This window comes from Harmonia axyridis, chromosome 5 (assembly GCF_914767665.1).
Source record: "Harmonia axyridis chromosome 5, icHarAxyr1.1, whole genome shotgun sequence".
Lineage (NCBI taxonomy): Eukaryota > Metazoa > Arthropoda > Insecta > Coleoptera > Coccinellidae > Harmonia > Harmonia axyridis.
The window spans coordinates 40,325,202-40,348,419 of record NC_059505.1 but is presented as its reverse complement, the minus strand read 5'-3'; the positions used below and the strand labels follow the sequence as shown (position 1 = coordinate 40,348,419).

General features: G+C 34.0%; 2 protein-coding genes across 22 annotated transcripts in view; both read right to left on the bottom strand.

Annotated features, from left to right (window-relative positions):
* Nucleotides 1-745: 745 nt before the first annotated feature.
* LOC123681040 (glutathione S-transferase LANCL1) lies at nt 746-3,858 on the bottom strand. The gene is made up of 8 exons (XM_045619227.1): nt 3,648-3,858; nt 3,432-3,596; nt 3,233-3,375; nt 3,031-3,178; nt 2,763-2,977; nt 2,594-2,702; nt 2,386-2,532; nt 746-1,003 (listed from the first exon to the last, which is right to left on the bottom strand). The coding sequence occupies exons 1-8, from the start codon at nt 3,795-3,797 to the stop codon at nt 821-823; spliced, it is 1,260 nt and encodes a 419-aa protein (XP_045475183.1). The 5' UTR covers nt 3,798-3,858; the 3' UTR covers nt 746-820.
* A 109-nt stretch (nt 3,859-3,967) lies between these two features.
* LOC123681037 (serine/threonine-protein kinase tousled-like 2) overlaps nt 3,968-23,218 on the bottom strand; it is a 113,498-nt gene continuing 94,247 nt past the window's right edge. For 16 of the 21 annotated variants that reach the window (XM_045619209.1, XM_045619212.1, XM_045619221.1 and 13 more), the window contains 8 exons: nt 18,765-18,896; nt 18,373-18,456; nt 15,989-16,329; nt 13,353-13,853; nt 12,693-12,840; nt 12,246-12,496; nt 11,688-11,907; nt 3,968-8,291 (listed from right to left, as the gene is read on the bottom strand). In XM_045619209.1, the coding sequence (XP_045475165.1) occupies nt 8,049-8,291; nt 11,688-11,907; nt 12,246-12,496; nt 12,693-12,840; nt 13,353-13,853; nt 15,989-16,329; nt 18,373-18,456; nt 18,765-18,896 (1,920 nt within the window). In that variant the 3' untranslated portion in view covers nt 3,968-8,048. The remainder of the gene's footprint in view (nt 8,292-11,687; nt 11,908-12,245; nt 12,497-12,692; nt 12,841-13,352; nt 13,854-15,988; nt 16,330-18,372; nt 18,457-18,764; nt 18,897-23,218) is intronic. The other 5 variants (XM_045619217.1, XM_045619224.1, XM_045619225.1 and 2 more) reach the window with 1 other exon arrangement.

Genomic DNA, 23,218 nt, shown 5'->3' with positions numbered 1-23,218 from the left:
TGCACCATAAAAAGTTCAAATTCGATCGGTCGTATTTTTCGAAAAAACCAAGACTATAACCTTGGATATTTTTTCGCCAAAATAAGTTTTTGATTCAGATCGACTCCAAAATTTGATTTAATAAAGTATTTTCCATGCAGAATTCCTATTTGCAATCAGTTCCTTCCTAGATGCCCCAAAATGGAGTTATTTCGAATTTTGTGGTAACATTTTCAAGGGGGTTTAGTCTGCCCTCTGGTGGCATAAATCTGAGACTTTTAATATTGATATGCTTGTCCCTCAACCTCAGTTGTGGGGCATTAATCGAGTTGCCATCTATCCACATCTTACTGAACTAATAATTTTCGCGACCCAACAGGTATAGAATCCTGTACGCGTATCTACTCGCTATAATCTAGTTTGGGCTATTCTTCGCAGATGACACCACCGCTTCCTAGAAAAAAATCCTTCTAGCAAAATTTTACTATTAGAATTTATGGCCGTATCTCTTTCAAAATTATTTCAAGATAATTCCTAAGAGGATTGTGAACCGAGATATCTGGATTTTTGTGACATATTTTTCGAAAAAAAAAAATTGGCTACAGAGGATCTTCAAAACCCTTTTTGCAATTTTTGTATTAAGAAGCCAAGTACAATACTTCGGAATGTGATTCTTCTACACTTGAAAAAGATGAATGTAATATTATTTTGAACGCTCTTCACATATGAAATTGCATCTTAATTAATTTTTGATTAAAACACAATGTTACAACTATCACTTAGAATTTATTAACACACAGCATACAAATAAGATCCAATCAGTCTCATAAAAAAATTCAAATTACAAGGTGTATCCAGGAAACTTGGCTTCCATTGGTTTCAAAATATCCAATAAGAAGTACATCGGTCCTGCAATACCCTCGAACAGAGATATTGGGCTATCAGGTGGATATTCCTCGTGGATCTTCTGGTAATCAAGACACCATTCTGCGAATTTGATGGCTCTATGTAGATGTTTCTGCTCCTGTTGGAAGAAAAAAAGATATAACATAGCCTCTGGTTGAATCATAGACGAAGATTGAACTCCAGGCAAAGAATACTACTTCCTTTGTTAAATGTACAGTGCATCCCATTTTGGGTGAGACAGCCAGGTTTCTGACTTGTTATTTGAGATAGAGCCTTGCGGTTTTCACGTTCCTGTCCTATTTTTTCGTGAAACTCAAGTTGGTCTAATCAGATTTTGCATAACTGTTTCCGTTCAAGAGATACAGGGTGATTTTGGAAATTGATACTTTTCGGACCCCTTCTTTATCTCCGAAGTTATTAGAAATAATGCTGAGGTAACAACTACGTCTGTATCAGAATTCTGCGTAGAATCCAGTGGCGTACTCAATATTTTTTTTCGGGGTATGGTTTTGAAGATTCAACACAAACCTATATTTTTTTCAATGGAACACCATGTATATCATTACTTCGTTGAATTCGTTATTTTTTTCCCTTCAAAATGATATATGATACTATGTAGGTAGGATGTTCAAAAATGTTAAAAAAACACTAAAACGTCAAATAATGATGATTTTTTTGTAAATGGGCCATGAATTTTCTATGTTTCAATAAGAGGATTATTACTTTCGATTTTTAAAAATAGTAGGTCATTGATGACACAAACATCCTTGTTCTTATTATGGCTACTATGCATTTGGGAGCATTGTTTTATCAAGTAGGCATTGTAGGGGAAAAAACCAATCTGATCTAGCTGTCATCGCTATAAATTATTGTTATCATTATTGATTCTTCTTTTCTATGGGAAATCCATTGCCCATTAACAAAAAATCATCATTATTTGATGTTTTAGTGTTTTTTTAACATTTCTGAACATCCTACCTACATAGTATCATACATCATTTTGAAGGAATAAAATAACGAATTCAACGAGGTAATGATATATAGGGTGTTCCATTAAAAAAAATAAAGGTTTGTGTTAAATCTTCAAAACCATACCCCGAAAAAAAAATTGAGTACGCCACTGGATTCTACGCGGAATTCTGATTCAGACGTAGTTTTTACCTCAGCATTATTTCTAATAACTTCAGAGATAAAGGAGAGGTCCGAAAAATATCAATTTCCAAAATCACCCTGTATCTCTTGAACGGAAACAGTTATGCAAAATCTGATTAGACCAACTTGAGTTTCACGAAAAAGTAGGACAGGAACGTGAAAACCGCAAGGCTCTATCTTAAATAACAAGCGAGAAACCTGGCTGTCTCACCCAAAATGGGATGCACTGTACATATTTTGATGCTACTTTGTTAGAGAGAAAGAATGAAGTTTAATGCATTTAAATAATAAAAATATGTTTCAAAGGACAAATCAGAATAGATCAAAAATATTCTAAGAATTCTCTACCTGAGTAGTTTGGTACAGTTCCAAAAAGCAGTAAGCATTTCCGGACACTCCATGGCAAATGCTGTAACCCTTCCTTACTAATCCTCTTCGCCAAACAATCTCCCCAGCTTCCAAAGCTAACTGAAGATACTTCGGATCACCAAAAACCTACACACCATTAATTTCAGAGATCAAAATCGAAACGAAAAGAAATTTATATATTACTCACTTTATGAGCTTGACTGAACATGAAAACAAAGCCTGGAGCTCCATGACACCACTGAACATACCGGTCTACATCTCTACCCATCGAAGATGGATAATTACCGCTTGGAAACCTAAAAATTTAATTGTTTGATTTCCAATAAGAACCTGGCATTCTCACACTGAAGAATCACCTGATTGTACTCAAGTAGTCAATTGTGGGTTTAATAAGATTGTTCAGCTCCGACTCTGTCAAATACTCCTTAATTTGCAGCAGCAAATATAAAATACCAGACAATCCATGTGCAGCCCCCAGATAATAGCTATCATGCCACTGATACATCAAAGGACAATTGAATTTACCTGCTTTTGCTTCATTTTTACCACAGATCAAGATCATCTCTACAATCTTGAAAATTATATCAATGTATCGATTCAAATTTAAATGTTCAGGCTAGTTACCTTTCTTATGAAATCATCTTGAAATGGTGGCGGATTAACGTTCTTATTAACGAATAAAATGGCATATAGGTAACCTGCCCTGCCATATAAGTATTCGTTAGGTAAATCGGAATTGATATTAAACACTTCGTCTTGCATTGACAGTAATCTGAAAATTAAAAACCCTCTGAATAAACTTCTACATTATAATACCATTAAATACCTATCAACAACTGCTTTGAGCTGATCATGGTTTTTCAATTTATAATGGACAACTGCTGCTATGGCCAAAGGTCCAGTGTCGCCACAAAGGAAAGTATGCCTTCTGTTTTTCAACCTTTTGAGAGGTAAAAGATCCAATATATCCTAGGATCATATTTGTCGAAATGCCAAAATGACAAATTATAAAACAAAGGTTTTACCTTCAAATTATTAGGATTATCTGGGTCCTTCTTGAGTTTTAACAGAGCCAGACCTGCAGTTCCTGTGTAAACTGTATAATCATGTTGATCAATATATTGAAATTTTTCCTCCACCGCATCCCATCTTTCATTCACTTTTTCTATAAATTTCTCATTTTTATGGATCTAAACAAGACAATCCGTCAAAGTTTATTCGCCAATTCTGAGTAGACCTACCTTCAAACTTTCAACCAATTCGTGTGCGTTTTCAGTAGTAAAATCTGTAAATGGATTGTGGAAAAATCTATCTCTCGCCATCGTATCAGCTTTATTAAACCACCTAGAAAAATTCCGAAAGTTTAATGATCGTTTCAGAAAACGGAGCATACGAATTTGAAGTCAGTTTCTGTTTGCAAGTATGTTTTTGTTTTTCTGTCATCACGGTGAAAAAAATGAAAGATCGTCCGGCCATAGAACAATTAAATGAGGTTAGGTCAGATTCTGTGAATGGAACGGCGTTTGTAGTAAAATTTTAATCGAGGATAATAAAAACTCAATTAGGAAGGAAGCATTTTTAATGTTGAATCAGACTCTTTTGACTTAATGAAACCTACTCATTTCAATATCATAGTTGAACCATTCAGTAAACAATTAAATTACTGCAGCTTGGTTAAACTTAACCAAATTTATTTCACCTAATATCATAAATACAATATATACTTTTTACAATAAAATTGAAATTTTTACAATACTATGCCAGCTTTGTTTTCGCACCGATTAAAAAAAATGATGAGGAATAAATCTACAAATACTCAAAATAAATCACCTTGGACAATTAGGAATTAGAATGAACTTCTTATAGTTATGAAGATGATTCATCTTAACAAAGTATTTGTAACGTGAAGATATAGTAGAGTTGGTGTACCATACTTTCAACCACATGTACATAAATTTAAATATCACTTTTAAAAATATGGTTCTAGATACAGTAAAACCGTTTATACAAGCATGCGGAAAATGATAAATAAAAACTTTAACAAATTTTCGAAATTCTACAAAATAAGTCAGAACTTGTCGAGATATTAAATAACATTGTTTAAATTCTATCTTGATGAATAGATGATAGAAGTATTCTGAAAGGAAGCACCAAAACTTCATCTGTCTTTTTCTCAAGGGTCCAGGATGAGACATCGATTATAGATAAAATTTATTTGAATGTCAGTAATTTTTCAATACTGAAATTTTCCCAAGAGACTATTTGAACACTTTTTTCAACATATTCGATGTATTTCAGATACAGTACAGTTTATGTTCAACATACTCGGGGAAAATTTCATGTGTTACAGAAAAATTGAGATTTGACAATATTTGAGACATTCCGGAATTCCCTCTAGTTCACAATTTAATTAATTATTTTATTATATGTACATCCAGCTACTATAATTACTTATTCTAAGTTTAATTTCTTGAATTATTTAAGTTTTATGATATTGCATTTATGTCTCGAACAATAAATATTACAATAACAATGTCGATTTAGCGTGGAAAATCACAAATATAAACGTGAATATATTTGCAAAAAAAAAATAAAAATAAATTAAACATCTTCTAAATACTCCTGTTCCACACTAAAAAACAATGAATCTGAACAAACATTTTATACAAAATAAAGTTCCCAAAGACAAATGTATATCAATCTATACAATATACAGTAGAACTGGTTTTTCGAAATGAAAATTGCCGAAAGTAAAGAATTCGCAAAAATGTCTCAAAGGCAGAAAGAAAAATTAGGAAATGATATCAACATGATGCTAAGCTCCAAATATTGAGCATGATATTTTATGGCCTTCTGTACATACACTATTTATTTATAAGATCTTAGTATGGGGATGCTGCAAACCGAATACTATGGTACAAGGCAAGGTCACTTCCATAAAATATAACTTGACACACCGCTCTTCAATTTATATCCTATTACTTTGCACTTATAACAAAATTGGACTGCAATTCAAGTTCCTGTAACTTACGAAGACCCCATGCAAAAAGGTACCCCCATTCAGTACCCAACAATTCAAAACTTAACAAATTTGACTTAGACGATAATATAATGCAGAAGGCATTCGCGCCCTTATTGTTCAACAGAATTAGGAAACTCCGGGCCCTCTAGCCGTAGTCTGTTCGGTTTTTCACCCGACGTTTCGCCTACCACCGCGGTTGGCATCTTCAGAGCTTGATCGTGTCGTATCCTCCAAACTCCAAGTGGTTTGGGTCCTTCTGCCTGGTTTAGTTCTAGTGCGATCAATTACTTAATGGAGAAAGCATAATTACAGTATTCGGATAAAAACAACCAGTTCGAAGTATTCCTATGTCGACTTAAAATCCACGATCAAGAATCCTCTAAATATGCCTTTTGAACTGAGTTCGTAGGAATGTCAAAGACTGTCAAATGTGACATTCTCACATTCGTGACATTTGTGACAATGTCAAAGACATAATCAGTTGTAGATTAAACGTAAAGTGAAAAACCGATTAGACCACGGCTTGAGCTACAATTCTCTAACTCTGCTGGACGATCATTAACAGCTTGTTGGCCATGTAATTTAAGGAGATCCTTCTCTCGAGGAACTGCCAGAGACCTAATCCACATCAGAGGTTGTATTTTAGAAATGTTTTTTTTAGGTTAGGTTAGGTTAAGATGCTATTTCCTGTTTTTGTGCTTGAAATAAACATTATGTTCTCGAACATGGAAGTCATATTCGAATCAGAATCATTATGAAGATTATTAGAATCTTCAAGCACAAATACATGAATATTTATTAAATGTCTCAGCAGCCTTTTTATTGAATCAAATTTAGCTAGTTTTGCAGAAACCTCGTGAGAAATTTCACCAAGTATGTAACGACCAAAAAGCTACAATGATAAAAGAATAAACACGATTTTAAGCCGTAAATTCTACATTTTCTAGACTTAAAAGTAGCCAATAATGCATGCTGATAATTCCAAAAAAAAAAGGAGACTTTATAGCATCTCAATTATATATTTTTCTGATCCAATTTCAAATGTTCCGAATTAAAACGGATTATCTTTCTCAACTGCGTCTAGTGTTTCAAAAATTTCAGAGATCGATGAAAGATTATTGATTAGAAGAAAGTTCAGAATTTTGTTAGGTTAATCAAATTTTTGCAATAAAAAAAATATCAAAATTCAATTCGATAAGTTTATTCTTTATGTGCAACAATCCGTTATTTTCATTACCATATGGATTACGTCAAACTGCCAATATTTAATCTAAATAAACAAAAAATCAAATACAAATATATTTGTAAAAAGTAAATGTTATAAAACAAAAAAAAAAAAACAGCTGAATAAATGAACGAAAAAAAAAAACTTGTGAAGATTGGAAAGTATCAAGAAGTACATTGGTAAAAATATACAATGCAACCTTCAGCGGAGATATGTACAGTTCTGAAAAAAGATCATTTAAAACATGATTCAATTTCAAGATATAATTCTGAAACATTATTCTTTATACACAAATGTTTGGTGTTTTGATTTTTTGCTTCCTATGGGAGTGAAACTAGAGCAGCATGCATTATTTATCTACAGTAACTGCCAAAAGTAGACGCCGTTCAACAAAAATTTGAACTTATTTCGTAGGAATGTCAAAGACTGTCAAATGTGACATTGCCACATTCGTGACACTTGTGACAATGTCAAATGTCAGAGACATAATCGGAAAATGAAGAGGAAAGATCAACATCTTCGAATTTAGAAAATTTGTGGACGTGTAACTTGTAATGCCCCGTCAATTTCAACGATTACAACCGGAAGATCCAGCCGGAAAGACTTCCCCCCGCTAAAACAATGACAAAATAAAACGAAAGCAGGGGGTCTTCAGGTCCGGATCCCGTTTTGTAGGAGACTAGAATAAAAAGGTTCCCCGTAGCAAACGACTTGCTACCTAGAGAAAAAAATAAAGTCAAAAAACAAAAAAAAAAAAGAGATATAAACGTCCAAGAGGGCAACAACAGTGTGCATTTTATCTATATAAAGCCCAAGTTCTTCTTTTGGTTACAGGAACTCCACACATGAAGGGAAGCTTAAGCAACAAGAGGAATTAGACTTGAAACGATGTTACCACGAACTTTTGTCCCGGGGTTTCGATCCTTTTCAACCTATGCACTTCAAATATACAACGAATCCGTTCGTTCTCAAATCGGATATTGGGGGGGTAGAGGGGTTTTGTATCGGAACTATACACTTCCAGTCAATATGATCACACCACTTCTCGTGTTCAATAACTTAGGGGAGTTTATTTATAGTTAAGATTCACTTTTATATATAGTTTAGTTATGTTATAAATAATTATTATTCGGAGGCGATCGGCAGGGGCTGTACGCAGAGAAACTTCGGGGAGGGCTATATCTTCTTGATTTTTGGCAATCTTGCCGTTTGAACGATTCAGAGTCCGCAGAGAGAGCCTGATAGAAAATTCGTGAAACGGTTCTGTTTTCGAACTGGGCCCCTTCCGGACCTCACAGCCTGTCGAGTCCCAGGGTCACGCTCAGGGTCGTTCACGCGCCGAACGGACACTTAGATTTAATTTAATTAAATAACTTATTTTAACACAGCACTGCACTAAGACGAAGAGGAAGCGTTCATGCCGCCGAAGAGACCCGTCGAGAAGGTGCCGGCCACAGACTGTCCGGACTGTTGCTGCTGGGCCGCCTGCTGCTGCTGCTGTTGCTGTTGTTGCTGCTGCTGCGTCGAGTTCAGCCTGGAGTGTTTGGGCATCGGCGGTTGCAGGTATTCGTGCTTCGCCAGTGAAAGAACATCGATACGATCCTCTTTCCTGTACGCTAAACAGGCACGGATGAAACTCTGCAAACAAGAATAAACAACGTTATAAAACAAACAAAACACAAGAAAAATTCGCTCATATAAAATAATATTAATAATGAATCAATTTATAGTTACGTCTCACATAACTTATGAGACCACAAAAGGCCTCAATTAATCAGAATTTCAGTAACCCGGACTCTGCTTAGGGCACAAATCAAATTACAAAAAAAAAAAGAATCAATGCAACCAATTACAAGATAATAAAACAGAAGAAACAAATTTAAAATACAGCATGGAAAACAAAATTTCAAATTCCAGAAACGGTCCAGAAAAGAGATCTTTTTTCTTTTTGAAAAATTTGAAGAAAAAAAAAACAAATTGATGAATGAAAACACAATATTTTCTTGGAGATAATGGAGTTGAAACTAAGGAATAAGTAGGCGAAGGAGATAACTGGTACATAATGGCATCGTTCAACTAATGGTGTTCGAAGAGATTTTGTTTATACTTGTTTTTGACAGTAATAAAATGATAGATGCAATACCATACAGAGAAAAATCAAGTTACGAAGTTTATAACAGAGAACAAGAAAGATGCTTCAAGATCAATGATTTTAGAAACCTTAGACAACATTTATAGACAAACTGGAGTTACAGAATTGAAAAAACCTTTGATCAAAAATAAAAATTACAAATTAATAAAAAAATTATCTGCCAATGGGTGTGGCAATGTTTTCTCATCTTCAACTACTAAAAAGCACACTAACGCACAACTTATAATCAAAAGCTAATATTCCAACAGAATATTTAAATGGAATATTGGAATAAAAAATTTAGCTTAACGCTTAACCTCTACACCTAAAATAGCTGAATTTAGTGAGGGACCATCGTATGTCCATACCAAATATTATGAAAATCAGAAAAGAATCGTAGAAGTTAAGGCTACTACAAGTATGAGCGGACACACAGACAGACATACACGAAATCAGAGTTGTTCAGAATGGTCTGAAATGTATTTTGCGAGTGGAAATTATGAAATCATATACCAAAAGCATTTTCATTCGAAAACTGGTTCACAATAATGCTTCCACTAACTTTGCAGACTCGAAAACAAAAAGAATATTTAAGAGAATAGAATAAAATAAAGTGTCATGAAATAAGATTCAATACAAGAATAAATACTCCCAAAACATACTTTATAGTTCAGCATTCTGCATTCGAACAATTTTGAATAGCATAATAATTGATGTAACCTTGTTTCAGAACATGCGGAGCTAAGTATTTAGGTTATAAAAATACCAGCACGAGATTCTGAATATAATTTACCTGTGGTTTACCAGACATTCCTTATAATTAGAAAAAAACATCTATCGCGCCACAGGAAATAATGAAAGTTACTTTTAGGTTTCCAAATTGAAATCAGTAATATAAAGTTTTGACAACCATAGGATTTTCGAGTATCCTCTTACATGATGACCCAATATACTCAATCCTTAAGCAACAATTACAGAGATAATGAGGATATAATATACAATATCAAAATAAAATACCAAATAAAGCGATATATTTTTAGAGAAGGAAAATTGAAGAATATTCCACCAAGATCAAGAATCCTCTAAAGATGCCTTTTGAACTTATTTCGTAGGAATGTCAAAGACCGTCAAATGTGACATTGTCACATTCGTGACATTTGTGACAATGTCATATGCCAAAGACATAATCAGTTGTAGATGAAACGTAAAGTGAAAAACCGATTAGACCACGGCTTGAGCTACAATTCTCTAACTCTGCTGGACGATCATTAACAGCTTGTTGGCCATGTAATTTAAGGCGATACTTCTCTCGATGAACTGCCAGAAACCTAATCCACATCAGAGGTTGTATTTTAGAAATGCTTTTTTAAGGTTAGGTTAGGTTAAGATGCTGTTTCCTGTTTTTGTGCTTGAAATAAACATTATGTTCTCAAACATGGAAGTCATATTTGAATCAGAATCATTATGAAGATTATTAGAATCTTCAAGCACAATTACATGAATATTAATTAAATGTCTCAGCAGCCTTTTTATTGAACCAAATTTAGATAGTTTTGCAGAAACTTCGTGAGAAATTTCACCAAGTATGTAACGACCAAAAAGCTACAATGATAAAAGAATAAACACGATTTCAAGCCATAAATTCAACATTTTCTAAACTTGAAAGTAGGCAATAATGCATGCTGATAATTCCAAAAAAAGCAGACTTTATAGCATCTAAATTATACATTTTTCTGATCTAATTTCAAATGTTCCGAATTAAAACGGATTATCTTCCTCAACTGCGTCTAGTGTTTCTACAGTTCAGGTTCTGCATTCTTACAATTTTGAATAGCATAATAATTGATGTAACCTTGTTTCAGAACATACGGAGCTGAGTATTTAGGTTATAAAAATACCAGCACGGGATTCCGAATATAATTTACCTGTGGTTTACCAGACATTCTTTATAATTAGAAAGAACATCTATCGCCCCCAGGAAATAATGAAAGTCACTTTTAGGTTTCCAAATTAAAATCAGTAATATTAAGTTTTGCCAACCATAAGAATTTCGAGTATCCCCCTACATGACGATTGACTTTACTTGCACCCTTAAGTAACAATAACAGAGATAATAAGATTATAATATACAGAACTAAAAAAAAATATTACAAATAAAGCAAAATTTAAGAGGAGAAAAATTAAAAGATATTCCACCAAATATTAAATAGCAAAAAAGTATTACAAACGAAGAAGTTGCTAAAAATACAATTCCACAGAAAGATAAACATTCAATACAAAAAAAATCAAACATGAAAAGAAATAATTGGCAAAAATTTTGTTCCAGAATTACAGAGCTGAGTATCTAGATTTGTGATAAAGAGATCAGCACAGGATTCTGATTATATTTTACCTGTAGGATCCAAGACATTCTTTATAATTAGCTAAAATATCCCAAATTTTCACAGGAAATAGTGAAAGTCGCTTAGGTTTTCCAATTCAGTAATATTAAGTTTTGTCAACTATAGAATTGTCAATAATCTTCTAACATTGTATCTACTTTACTTGCATCCTTAAGCAACAATTACATAAATAAAAAGAATATAATATACAAAACTAAAATAGCAAATAAAGCAGAATAAAGAAAAATTAAAAGATATTCCACCAAATGTTCAATTGCAAAAAGAACATTCACACGAAAAGACAAACATTCAAAACAAAAAACCCAACTCAAAAAAAGTGATTGGCAAAAATTTTGTTCCAGAAATACGGAGCCGAGTATCTATAGTTATGGTAAAGATATCAGCACGGGATTCTGATTATATTTTACCTGTGTGCATCAAGACGATTTTTATATTCAACCAAAACATCTCAAATATTCACAGGAATATAAAAAAAAAGAGAAAATCTAAACAAGAACTCACCTTAGCCTCATTTGTGACTGCAGGTTTATTTGCGAACTGAACATCAGTTGCCTTTAATATAGTATTCTCTTCTAAAATTGTCGCCTGAGACTGGTTGTGCCCGAAAGGCTTCTTGCCGTACAGACACTGATAGAATATCACACCAACGCTCCAGACATCTACCTTAGAAGATATTTTGGGTGGGTTCTTTCCTACTACAAAACATTCAGGCGGCAGGTACCTAGAAAGAAAAAAATATTTACATTCCACATTATATAAAATATAATTATATATTTTAATTTTTTTTATCTTTATGTCATTTATTATATTTATATCTTTTATCGTTTTATTATCTTCATTTAATTCTTGCATTCAATATTTTCATTTCATAGGTTCATTTAATATTTTTATTTTATTTTTACATTTTATATTTTATTTTCAAATTTTTCTTTAGTGTAATTTTATAAATTTAAATTTTATTTTTAACTTGATACATATTTCTATCACAAATTTTGTGTGAATTCAAACATTTTCAAATTTCAAATGGAAAATAAAATTCATTAATTTGTATCGACTTACCAGTATGTGCCTGCTCCCTGGGAGGTAAGATCCATTCCGTGATCTGGATTGTAGTTCTCCTCGTCCATCACTTTACTAAGACCGAAATCAGTAATTTTGATTTCGCCACAGACATTGCCTTCAGTCAACAAGATGTTGCCAGGTTTTAGGTCGTAGTGGATCACAGGCGGTTTAATCTCATTCAGGTACTTAAGGGCAGACACGACCTGCATTATGATTGATCTGGCTTCCCTTTCTGCTATCGTTTTATGCTGCAACAATTAACAACAACAAAAAAAATTAGTCCCAAACTCAATAATTATCCTCGAAGGTTAAATATCGAATAAAAATCAGTCCCGTCTTGAAACACAACCAACATGGATTGTTCTGGAGTGAGTTTATCATCAAAGATGGCGACAATGGGAGATTTTTCTTTATATTTTTTTGTAATAAGAGAATGACACTCACCTGCTTCAAGTAGAAATCAAGATCGTGGCCATCACAGTATTCTAGGACTGTACAAAATGAATTTGCATCTATTTCAAATACGTCATATAATTTTACTACCCTTGGGTGATCTAAAGCTTTGTGGATATTGTATTCTCGTAATGCATGTCTGAAAAAGAAAGAACAATTAGTTTATACTGCCTTCGAAGAGTTATGGCACATAAAAGGCCACAAACAGAAGAGCCACATCAAATCATTGTTCTTGAACTTCAGAAATCAAGAAATGAATAAAAGATGGTCTATTCTAACACACCTAAAAAGATCTAGTACGTTCAAACTTCGTATGTTGAACTACGAGGAAAAGGAACTAGATTAACTGAATAATATTGTCGTGAATTCTTCTTAAATTTCTCTGAGTATTCACAAAGGAGCATTGACTTTGATAAAGCAATTTCTAGATGTTGTATCTTTCCAATTAAATGACATAACCTACAAATGACAGTAGAAATGTCAAAAAAGGATACACAGTGTTGCCATTCTCTCCATGGATTGGATTCAAAACTCTTGGAAGATATTGATGCCTCCTACACTTGTATTATAAATAACTACAAATTGATGTAGCTCTTCAAGCGCACAAAAATACACAATTAGTGAGAAAAAAAATCGATTTTTACCACTCACTTTATATAGTTAGCCTTCTTGTCCTCTTTCCAGTCTTTGTTCAGCTGATGCACCTTGCAGGCGACATACCTCTGCTCCTTCAGGTCGAAAGCCTTGTGTACCTCACTGAAGCCACCCTTGCCGAGCAGCATCAGCAACAGATACCTCTCGTTCAGTACTGGGTGGTTGTTGAACCTGGACTGATCCTCGTTATGGATACGTTTCAGCTCCCTGATGTGCAAGTTGCGCTCCCTTTCCAGTTTCTCCATCTCCAACTGTAGGTCGGCATCCTCCTTCTTCAGGGCGTTCTGCCTAAGCTTCAGGATCTCGTCAGCCTCGTAGTACTCTTGCAACGTGAACGAACCTGGCACTGCGTCGGGTTTTAAGAAGCCCGAGTCGGTGCCGTTGTGTAGATTAGAGTTTCTTTTGCGCCCGCCCTCGTTGGTCGACGGCCTCTTCTTCATCAGCAATTTTTTTTGCCTGTCTATCTCTTCCCTTTCTGCTGTTATTTCCTCTTGCCGCCTGCAAAACGAAGGTTTGAGTTAGCTGTTTATAATAACTCGTTTGATAATGATTCAACTATAACGGTGGTGATGGGAAACAGTAACAAAACCTACATAGCCCACATCTGGTTCTTCTGACTAGCACAAGCTTTACGATTTATATAGGTACAATAAGAACATAAGAAGTAAATTAAAAAATGATAACAACAATAAAATAATGGTTTTCTTTCTTGTTTTTTATATAGTTTACTCTCTGTAAGTTCAGACAATGTTTCTATTATTATTTTGTTTCAGAATATACGGAGCTGAGTATTTAGGGTATAAAAGTATCAGCACGGGATTCTGACTATGTTTTACCTGTGTGCATCAAGACATGTCATACATACAACAAAAACATCTCAAATATTCACAGGTTAGGTTATTCAATGATGAGTTATTGATAACAATATATCTAAACTTCATAATATCACAATAATAATATATTAGGAATAATGAGGTAATTTCGAAAGAGGACAGTTTTGAGTAGAACTAATCAACCAACGCACATAAGTTTACAAATAACTAACAATCCAAAAGATCTCCAAATCTGAATGAATTCATTTGAATGAACAACAAGGACTTGCATTCATAAGAAACATTCAAGGATATACTGAAGCTAGAAAAAGAAATGCAAGAAATAAGGACAAAAACTTTGGAATAAAGGTAGAATTTGACGCAACAGAATTTGAAACATATATTAAGAAAATTCCACTATAAAAAAATAATAGAATAAAACACGATGACTAGAAGACAGAAGCATCTGAATAAAGTAAGATAAAGTTGAAGACATTTGAAACATTTAATAAATGTGTAATATTTTGTTTCAGAAATACGGAGCTGATTATCTATTGTGTAAGAAAGACATCAGCACGGGATTCTGATTATATTTTACCTGTGTGCATCAAGACGATTTTTATATTCAACCAAAACATCTCAAATATTCACAGGCTAATCAATAATAACTTACATCATAACAATTCAACTAAATTTCATAATCAAATAATCTATTATCTGTGGATATTATGTAAGGGCATCACATTCAAACGACTGCACCAAATTGGATAATTCTTTTTTTGTTGTGTTCATTACCGTCATGAGAAGGTTTATACAACAAAATAATTCCAAAAAAATTGTACAGAAAAGAAAAAAAAGCTTTCCTTTTTCCTCTCACTGAGCGAACAATCCTCGAGTATAGTTTGACATTTCGAAGGATGTATTTTAGGTTGCCTGACAGAACCTATGAAGCCAGGTCGGACAACTAGTAATATAATATAAATTAAGAGTCATAAAGTTGTTTAAGAAGTGGAAAGTTTTGAGAAGAACCAAGGAACAACGAACATAAGTAGACAAATAACTGACAATCCAAAAGATATTCAAATACCTTACGATTGACCAAGGATTGATGAACTACAACAACTTGCACTCAAAGAAAACATTCAAAGATATACTGAAGCTAAAAAGCAGAAAACCTAGGGGTCTGTGCCTATAAACATAGAATTTGAAACAGTATGACTTAAAACGTATATTAAAAAATATCCGACTAAAAAAGAATTAAAATAGAAATGATAGGAAAATAGGAATGATAAGTAGACTGAAAGATTGGAGTAAATCAAGATAAAGAAGAACACATTCAAGATATTTAATTGATGTTTAGGTTTTCATATTTTCCTATAAATTATCATAAAATATTTTGTTTCAGAAATACGGAGCTGACTATCTATTGTTTATTAAAGATATCAGCACGGGATTCTGACTATTTTTTACCTGTGTGCATCAAGATGATTTTTAAATTCAACCAAAACATCTCAAATATTCACAGGCTAATCTATTCGGAAAAAACTCAACTCTTATTAAGAGGCGTTTTTACTAAAGTGAGAAATCTCAGTGCTAAGTAAAAGAGGCAAACATTTAAAGTAGGACAACATCAAGCTGAAGAAATTCTAAATTCAAAGTTTAAAAAAGCAAATTCAAAGATTCTTCAGACCAAAAATTATAAATTTGAAAGAGAAAACATAACAAAACAAGTAACATAAAAAAATAGGCACAAAAAAGGCACCGATCGGAGCGAAAAAAGAAAGTAAGTTGCCAAACATGAACAAACCAAAAGGTACCCACCTAGCCAGCTCCTGGAAGGCATGTCCATCAGTCCAGTTCTCCTGGAAGGTGGCACCCACCCTCTGCGTCACGAACTGACCCAGCCTGAGCCTATTCTGCATACACTTCTGCCTCGCCTCTTTCTTCTCTATCGAGCTCTTCTCCTTGAGCAGTTTCTTCACCACGTCGATGCATTTGTTTATGTGTTGCTTCTGCTGCTCGATCGTCTTCTGCTGCGTCGATATCTGATGCCTCAGCTCCTCGCCCTGCCTCGTCAGCTCCTCGATCTTGTTGTTGCGCGCCTCCAGGTCTGAAGACGTGTGCGTCTCGTACTCCTTTATTGCGTGACACGTTAAATCAGTCTGGAAAGTAGAAGAAGACGGGGTTTTTGAAATGGGCGATCGGAATTTGAACAGTTTGCGATAGGCTACGGTCTAAAAGTAAGTTTTCTTTCGGGTTTTCTACTACATCAAGCGGATCAGCGGAAGTCTGAAGGTCGGTTGTTCAATTTTTGGGAATAGAGAACGAGATTGCTCGACTGACAAGCCGATTTTGACATGTGAACCTAACCTAACCTCATATAACCTATAAACTAGCTTTTCTTGATGTTTTTAATCGAAGGATTAGGATTTCAACCGGGTTTTGCGCTTTTTAGTCTGTGTTTTAGTATACATCAGTCTATGCATTCTTCTACAGACGACTGTATATAATAATAAATAATCAATCATGACTTTTCTCAATGTTTTTATTTTCTTTTATTATTATTATTTTCTTTTTTTGCTTGAGTCTTGATGCTTACTACGCTCTACTTATTTTTAATGAGCACGCTCATGTATTGATCTTGTAAGCTGGTAGGTATGTTGTGAATAGCAAAAATTTAAGTTTAGTTAGTTTCTTTTTACTATTACACAAATTACACTTGTGTTGAGATGAGCATAGTGAATGACAGATTATTTTTAAGTGTAGATAGCGCAAATAATATCTTCAAGAGGGGATATAGTTGTGAATATGTCATTAAAAATATTAGTGAGATTAGAAATCTTATCGAAATTTTCCGCTATGTCGCAAAATAACGTCATCCAGATAGAATATTTCGAGGATCGTATGTTCTTAGGTTGTGTAATCAGGAACTGACCACATGAAACATAAGAAACCAACGACACAAACAAATAACTTTGTAATTCCGAGTGACCTTTGCACTTATTTGCCGTTTCGATTTTCGAAAATAATTTTTCGAATCTGCACACTCCGAAAATAACCTTTATCAGCGTCGATGTAATGTATATAATAAACGTTATAGTCGAACAATTTTGACGTACCGACTCATTAACAATCACATTATCATAATTATTATCAATTTAAAGATCAACTTCGTTCATGAAATAATAGCTAAAGAAACGAAAATAATACGTTTCGTTCGAGTGTTTCAATCAGCTTACACGATGTTAGGTTAGGGTATTTTGATTGACATAATACTGACAGCTCTTTTTGGTAACGCCTTTTCACTGATCTATAGTAAAATAAATAAGACTATTTAACACCTATAGGGTGTTGAATATGTTGTTGCATCCTCTTTTTTGAGTTAATGTGATGATTTCACTGAATTCCAGTATATTTTATTGGTTAATAATCTCTTTCATATAACGTTATTGAGAATAAGTGAAATTTTATCGTGATGAACAATGTTCGATGTCATAGCAAGTTTTATGCAATGTTGCGAAAGTACCAGTCCCAGATATTGATGAAAATGTTTTGCAATCGATTAATAGCGACCTCAACAATAATGACAATGCTGCAGCACGATTGTCTCGCTGATGATTCAAGCCACATTCCCAATAATCTCATACGTTCAAAGTTAATTTGAACTCGTTTTACTTATTTATAAATCTGCGCAATAAAAAAAATGGGAGTAATGATTCGTAAAATTGACCTACGTTGAGCTCAAAAGCTATTTCAAGTCGTGAGAAACCGATTGTTTGTGTTTCCAGAAATGTTTAGTACTTATAGGACTTTTTTTTAATCAAGCATGATATTCAACAGAACTTTTTCTCTGAAATGTTTAATATTTATGATTTTGTACATTAAGAACAAACAGTTCTAGACACCTGTCAGAAATAAACCTGAAACTAGGCGCCAAAATAGAGTAGAAAAAGTCCTAGAGTGATACTGGGTTCGCAAATTGACATTTTGAGGTTAGTACGTCAATTGTGACATTTCAACTGTCAAACATGATTTAGGTTAGGTTCGCCGCGAACGGATTGAACAACCGACCTTAAGCAAACGGGCTACAAGGAAAAACAAAAATAAATATGGAGGATTCATGGCACTACTGATACCGTACAGCATGTGAAACATTCTCTCCTAGCTCAGAAAACTTAATTTTCGAACGACACTTGTATATTTACGTGGGTATGTTCCAGAATAAACGGAGCTGAGCATCTAGAAGGAGCGTTTTTCGATGTCTGAACGGGGTTCCGTGTACGCTTTACCTGTGTACATCAAGACATTTCACATATTCAAACGAAACCTCTCAAATATCACAGGGTAGTAGCAGTTTGGGGGTAAATACGATTATTTCTTATCGAAGAGATGCTCAGACTAAACAGAAAACAGCAATTAGAGAAAGAGGAACAGTGTCGAAAGATTTTTTTTGTCAATTTTTTTTTGGTTTTTCGAAGATAGTTTGAGCTAGTTTGAATGGAAACTTTGAATTTTACTGTGTTTGTAACTTTTTTTTGCTGGAGAAACATCGATTCGTAAAAAATAATCAGCATAGGGAAGCTAAGATGGTGCTTACCTGTACGTGTCTGCTAACCATGTTGGTGGTGATGGGCATTTTTGGAGTTTTGCTCAAAAACTCGAAAGGAACAGTGTTTGCGGGTGGCATCTGAGGGCTGGGTAGTCCCACCGGTTGAGGTGAGGGAGGGAACTGAAATAAAAAAGAAAAATACATTAGCATCTACAGAATAAGCTCCCAAAGGTTATTCACAGAAATCAAACTTCGAATTACAACGAACAGAACTCCAAATACTATGATGGACGCGTGGCCTTCTCAACTTCCAGACCTATCACCCATTGAGAATATAGCAGTTCTCATACACCCTTTCCTCTTGACGGAAAAGTTATCGATAGTTCTTGTTTTCTGCTTGATAATTGATCGCATACTCATTTTGAGCTAAGTTTTCTTGATCATTACAATCTAGTTTATGTGCTTCTATTATTTCACCGCGATCTAGATCTGTGATCTAGAATTTAGAAATTTCAGGGTAATAGCCACTTGCAATATCGTTTTTCCAAGTTCTGTGCCCAAGAAATGGAAAAATATCTCGACATTTTCTATGAAGAAATAATATGTCATTTTGACATGTACTGTCAAAATTGGCGAATACAGAAGCATATTTGAATCAGCTGTCAGTTTGACATGGACCACAAAAATGGAGTGAAAGACAACATATGAACATAGAGTTATCAAGTTTTCTGAAAACATTAAAAAGATCATCTAAATCCGTGGAATTTATTCAACTTTCTTGAATGAGAATGTCCTTTTCAAAACGAACTCTTTTCGTGGCGTACCGATGAATTATAATCACTGGCAAAACCTCAACATTTTATTTGCGTCGGAAATTGCTCTGTGGTTTGCCTCCGTTCCATCGAAAATAGACTTCTGGTCAACGCAGATAATAATCGAGAACTTAATAAATCGTTGATAGTGTAATCATAAAATTCGGAATTACTTACGATAGAGGTGAATATCGAAAGATAAACTGAAACAGTGGCAGCGGTTTGGTAAAATTCTAAAGAATACGCAGTTTTCACGTATTACACAAAATTGTTCATTTTTTGGTTAATGGTAATTGACAAGTGACACTTTCACTATAAGGAATAAAAATTACGTGTGAAAAATGAAAATTACAGATGGCGTGTATAAACACAGTGGCTCGAATTTGTCCGATTTGTAATTAGATATTTGACCAGAAATGTGTAGTTTCGAAAACTAGTTCACCATTCAAGGTAAACATGAACGTGATATTTTATATCAATAACGCTGGATTTCTTCAGTTTTCATATGTTTGAGATAAGTTGGTTATTAGATCGGCTTACGTAATACGAGATCATAAAGAATAGACGGCAAAATTTCTAGTCACTAGTACTAATACCGCAGCTGTTAGAAGACTTATCCGATTTCAAAAATATTATAGGAATTCTGGAAATACCACGGCAACAATGGACATCCAGGGACAAAAATTCCATAAATTAAATGGCATAACCTACTAAACACAAATGACATAAGAAATGTCAAAAATAATCCGAACTGTTGTATTTATAACTATTTAAATTGTTTCATAGATAGAGAGAGTATACGTAATTTTTACATGTTCCCAACATGGTTAGATTACGTTGTCGGATTGTGATATATTTTCAAATCCACAGTTTTACTATACCACTATGAATGTATATTATATTGAATGAAATATATTCATTTGAGTGATTCCCGATTGAATATGCAAATTTGAATATTTGGAATCCGATATTTTTCCCAATTGTCGAATTTATAAGTATTTATTATTTTCTGTATCTACCTGCTGAAATCCAAGGTTTTGCAACTTTTGCTCTCCTAGTGTCATCGGTTGTTTCACGTCGTTTGGCGCGCTTGAAGTTTGTTTTCTGAATTTCTGATATATTTAGGTATTTATTTCAATAAATTTTGAGTTAATATGAAACATTGATTCACTATGGGACATAAGAAGTACGTTCTTTGTGGAGAAACTCGCGAATTGAGTGAAATATCGTATCACTGATGCTTTTATTTCCACGCGCTACATGTCAAATTTGATAGTTCATGTTGGGGACAAAATTTGATTACTGAAAATGACGTATGCTCCCACTGTCTATGTTTATTACTCCGAGGAAAACCCCAAACAGGGTGTTCCTTAATTGGAGGTATAAAATATATATAAGCTTTATATATAGACAAATGCTCTGTTTTCGAGATACAGGGTGTTAAAATTAGATTTCTTTCAAGTTTTTTTCGCTTTTTCAGAAGATAATTAACTCAAATTTGGCATAGATATTCCAATTTGAAGTTTTCATCATGTGATGCTGATTTTAAATGCAAATCTACAGGGTGATATTTTTTCTGGAACAGTGTCCGCTTCTTTCTTCCAGAACTTTTTTTGAATGAATCACTGGTAGTTTAGAAAAATGTAAAAAGAAATTTTGGTTCAGAACTACACTTTTTGGTTTCTTGTAGTTTGGTCGTACCTATCTACTTCTGATTTCGAGAAAAAAAATTCAAACAATTCTCTTGTAATCTCTAAGAAAATCCAAATTATTCTAAAGATCCAGTTGGTAATGAATGAATGAAGATTAATAAAGATTCTATAAACTGGTTTAATCATAACAATAAGTAGGACTACAAGAAACACCCTGTATTTCGAAAAAAAAACGTTTTCGGGTCCATGATTTTAGGACTTTTGTTTCCTGAAAATCATTCAAAAAACTTCTCAATTTCCTTTGAACGTTCAATTTAGGAACACCTATATAACGATAGTTAATAATCGCTCCTATGTTAGAAATAAGACTACAAGAAAACAAAGCTTTTGGAGGTTTACGCGTATAGGAATTTTTTTTCAAAATTATTCAACTAATCTTCAATTTTCATTTGTACCTCGAATTCAGAAACATCCTGTACAACGATAGTTAATAATCGCTCTTATGTTCGTAATAAATAAGATCGTAAAAAGACCACAACAACTCTCATTCTCTCGCGATTTTCATTCGGATCGTTAAAAATATTTCACACGTACGACAAATACTTGTTATTGCAGACTCTCCATAGGTGAACCGATAAAGCGCATTATCACAATTCGACTTTAAATCAGTCCCACGAAGTCGATTTTTTCAAGCCGGATAGTAATCGTAGCGGCGATGGAGACAATGAATTCGGTACTCTCTGTGTGTGTGTTATCTCTAAATTTATAACTGGTTCTAGGTCGTGGAAGAGTAGATGGCCGACCACGATTAGCTAGCTGTTCGAACAAATCGAGTACGAAAGTTGACCGCGGCAACGTGGCATTTTCGATTCTTCGACGTGTCGGTCGCGACGCTTCTCGAACGACCCCCGTATACGATCGGGCGAAGGCGTATTATCATTTGCGGGGTTGCCGGATTGGGCGTAATTTCTGAGATTACGGGATTGTATTCGAGTTGAAGATCTTCGCGTGGCTTGCTTTGTTTCTTGAGGTAAATGGATCAAATGATTCTCAGTAATTTGTTGGAGCCATGTGGACTTTGCTTAGGTTATTTAATACGTAAATTTCGGTGTTTCGAGCCACGTTTATGACGTTTAGATGAAACAGCTTATGAACGTTGCCAATTTACAGCATGAGCGACGAAGATTGAAAGTACATAATGGTAATTAGTCATTTGTTACAAATGTTCTAGATAAGAGAAAGGCAGTTAGATAGATTTGGAAGGAAATATGCTTTCTATAAAATTATTGAATAGAATAGTATTAGCACCAATTCTACGATTATTTTATTTCGATCGATTACAATAAAAATCAATATTAGGTCACAAAGATCGAAATGAAAAAAGTGAGGTTTAACACATATTTGATATAAGTAAAAACTTCACTTGGGCCATATTAGGTTCATTTTATTTTAATTAATATATATAAGTTTTTTTTCGTATTAATGTGTTATTGAGATTAATTCATCGTTGTCCAGTCTGGAATTCAATTCATTTCGAAAATATTAGCCAAAATATGAAGATTCAACACAAATTTTCTTCATTAATTGTGTCTCTTGCCTGCAATACAGGGCAGCGTGTTATTTCAAAATTTATAAACTAACGGGTATTTTTTTTTCGAGGTATATACCTTTAAGTTGGCATTACTGTTCAAGATGGCGACCGATTTAACAGCTGTCAAGTGATTTATTCTCAGTTTGGTTTGGCAATTCATCCTGAATAGACTTACGCCTGAACAACGCTGGAAACTAGTGCAATTTTATTTCGAAAATAATGGTTCTGTGCGGAATACGTATCGCGCACTACGTCCATTTCATTTTGTTTAGCGATGAAGCGCACTTCTGGTTGAATGGCTACGTCAACAAACAAAACTGCCGTATTTAGAGTGAAGCTAATCCTCTAGTGTATGTCGTAACACCGTTACATCCAGAAAAAATGACTGTTTGGTGCGCTTTATGGGCTGGTGGAATCATTGAATTAAGTTCGAGTATGTTATAATAT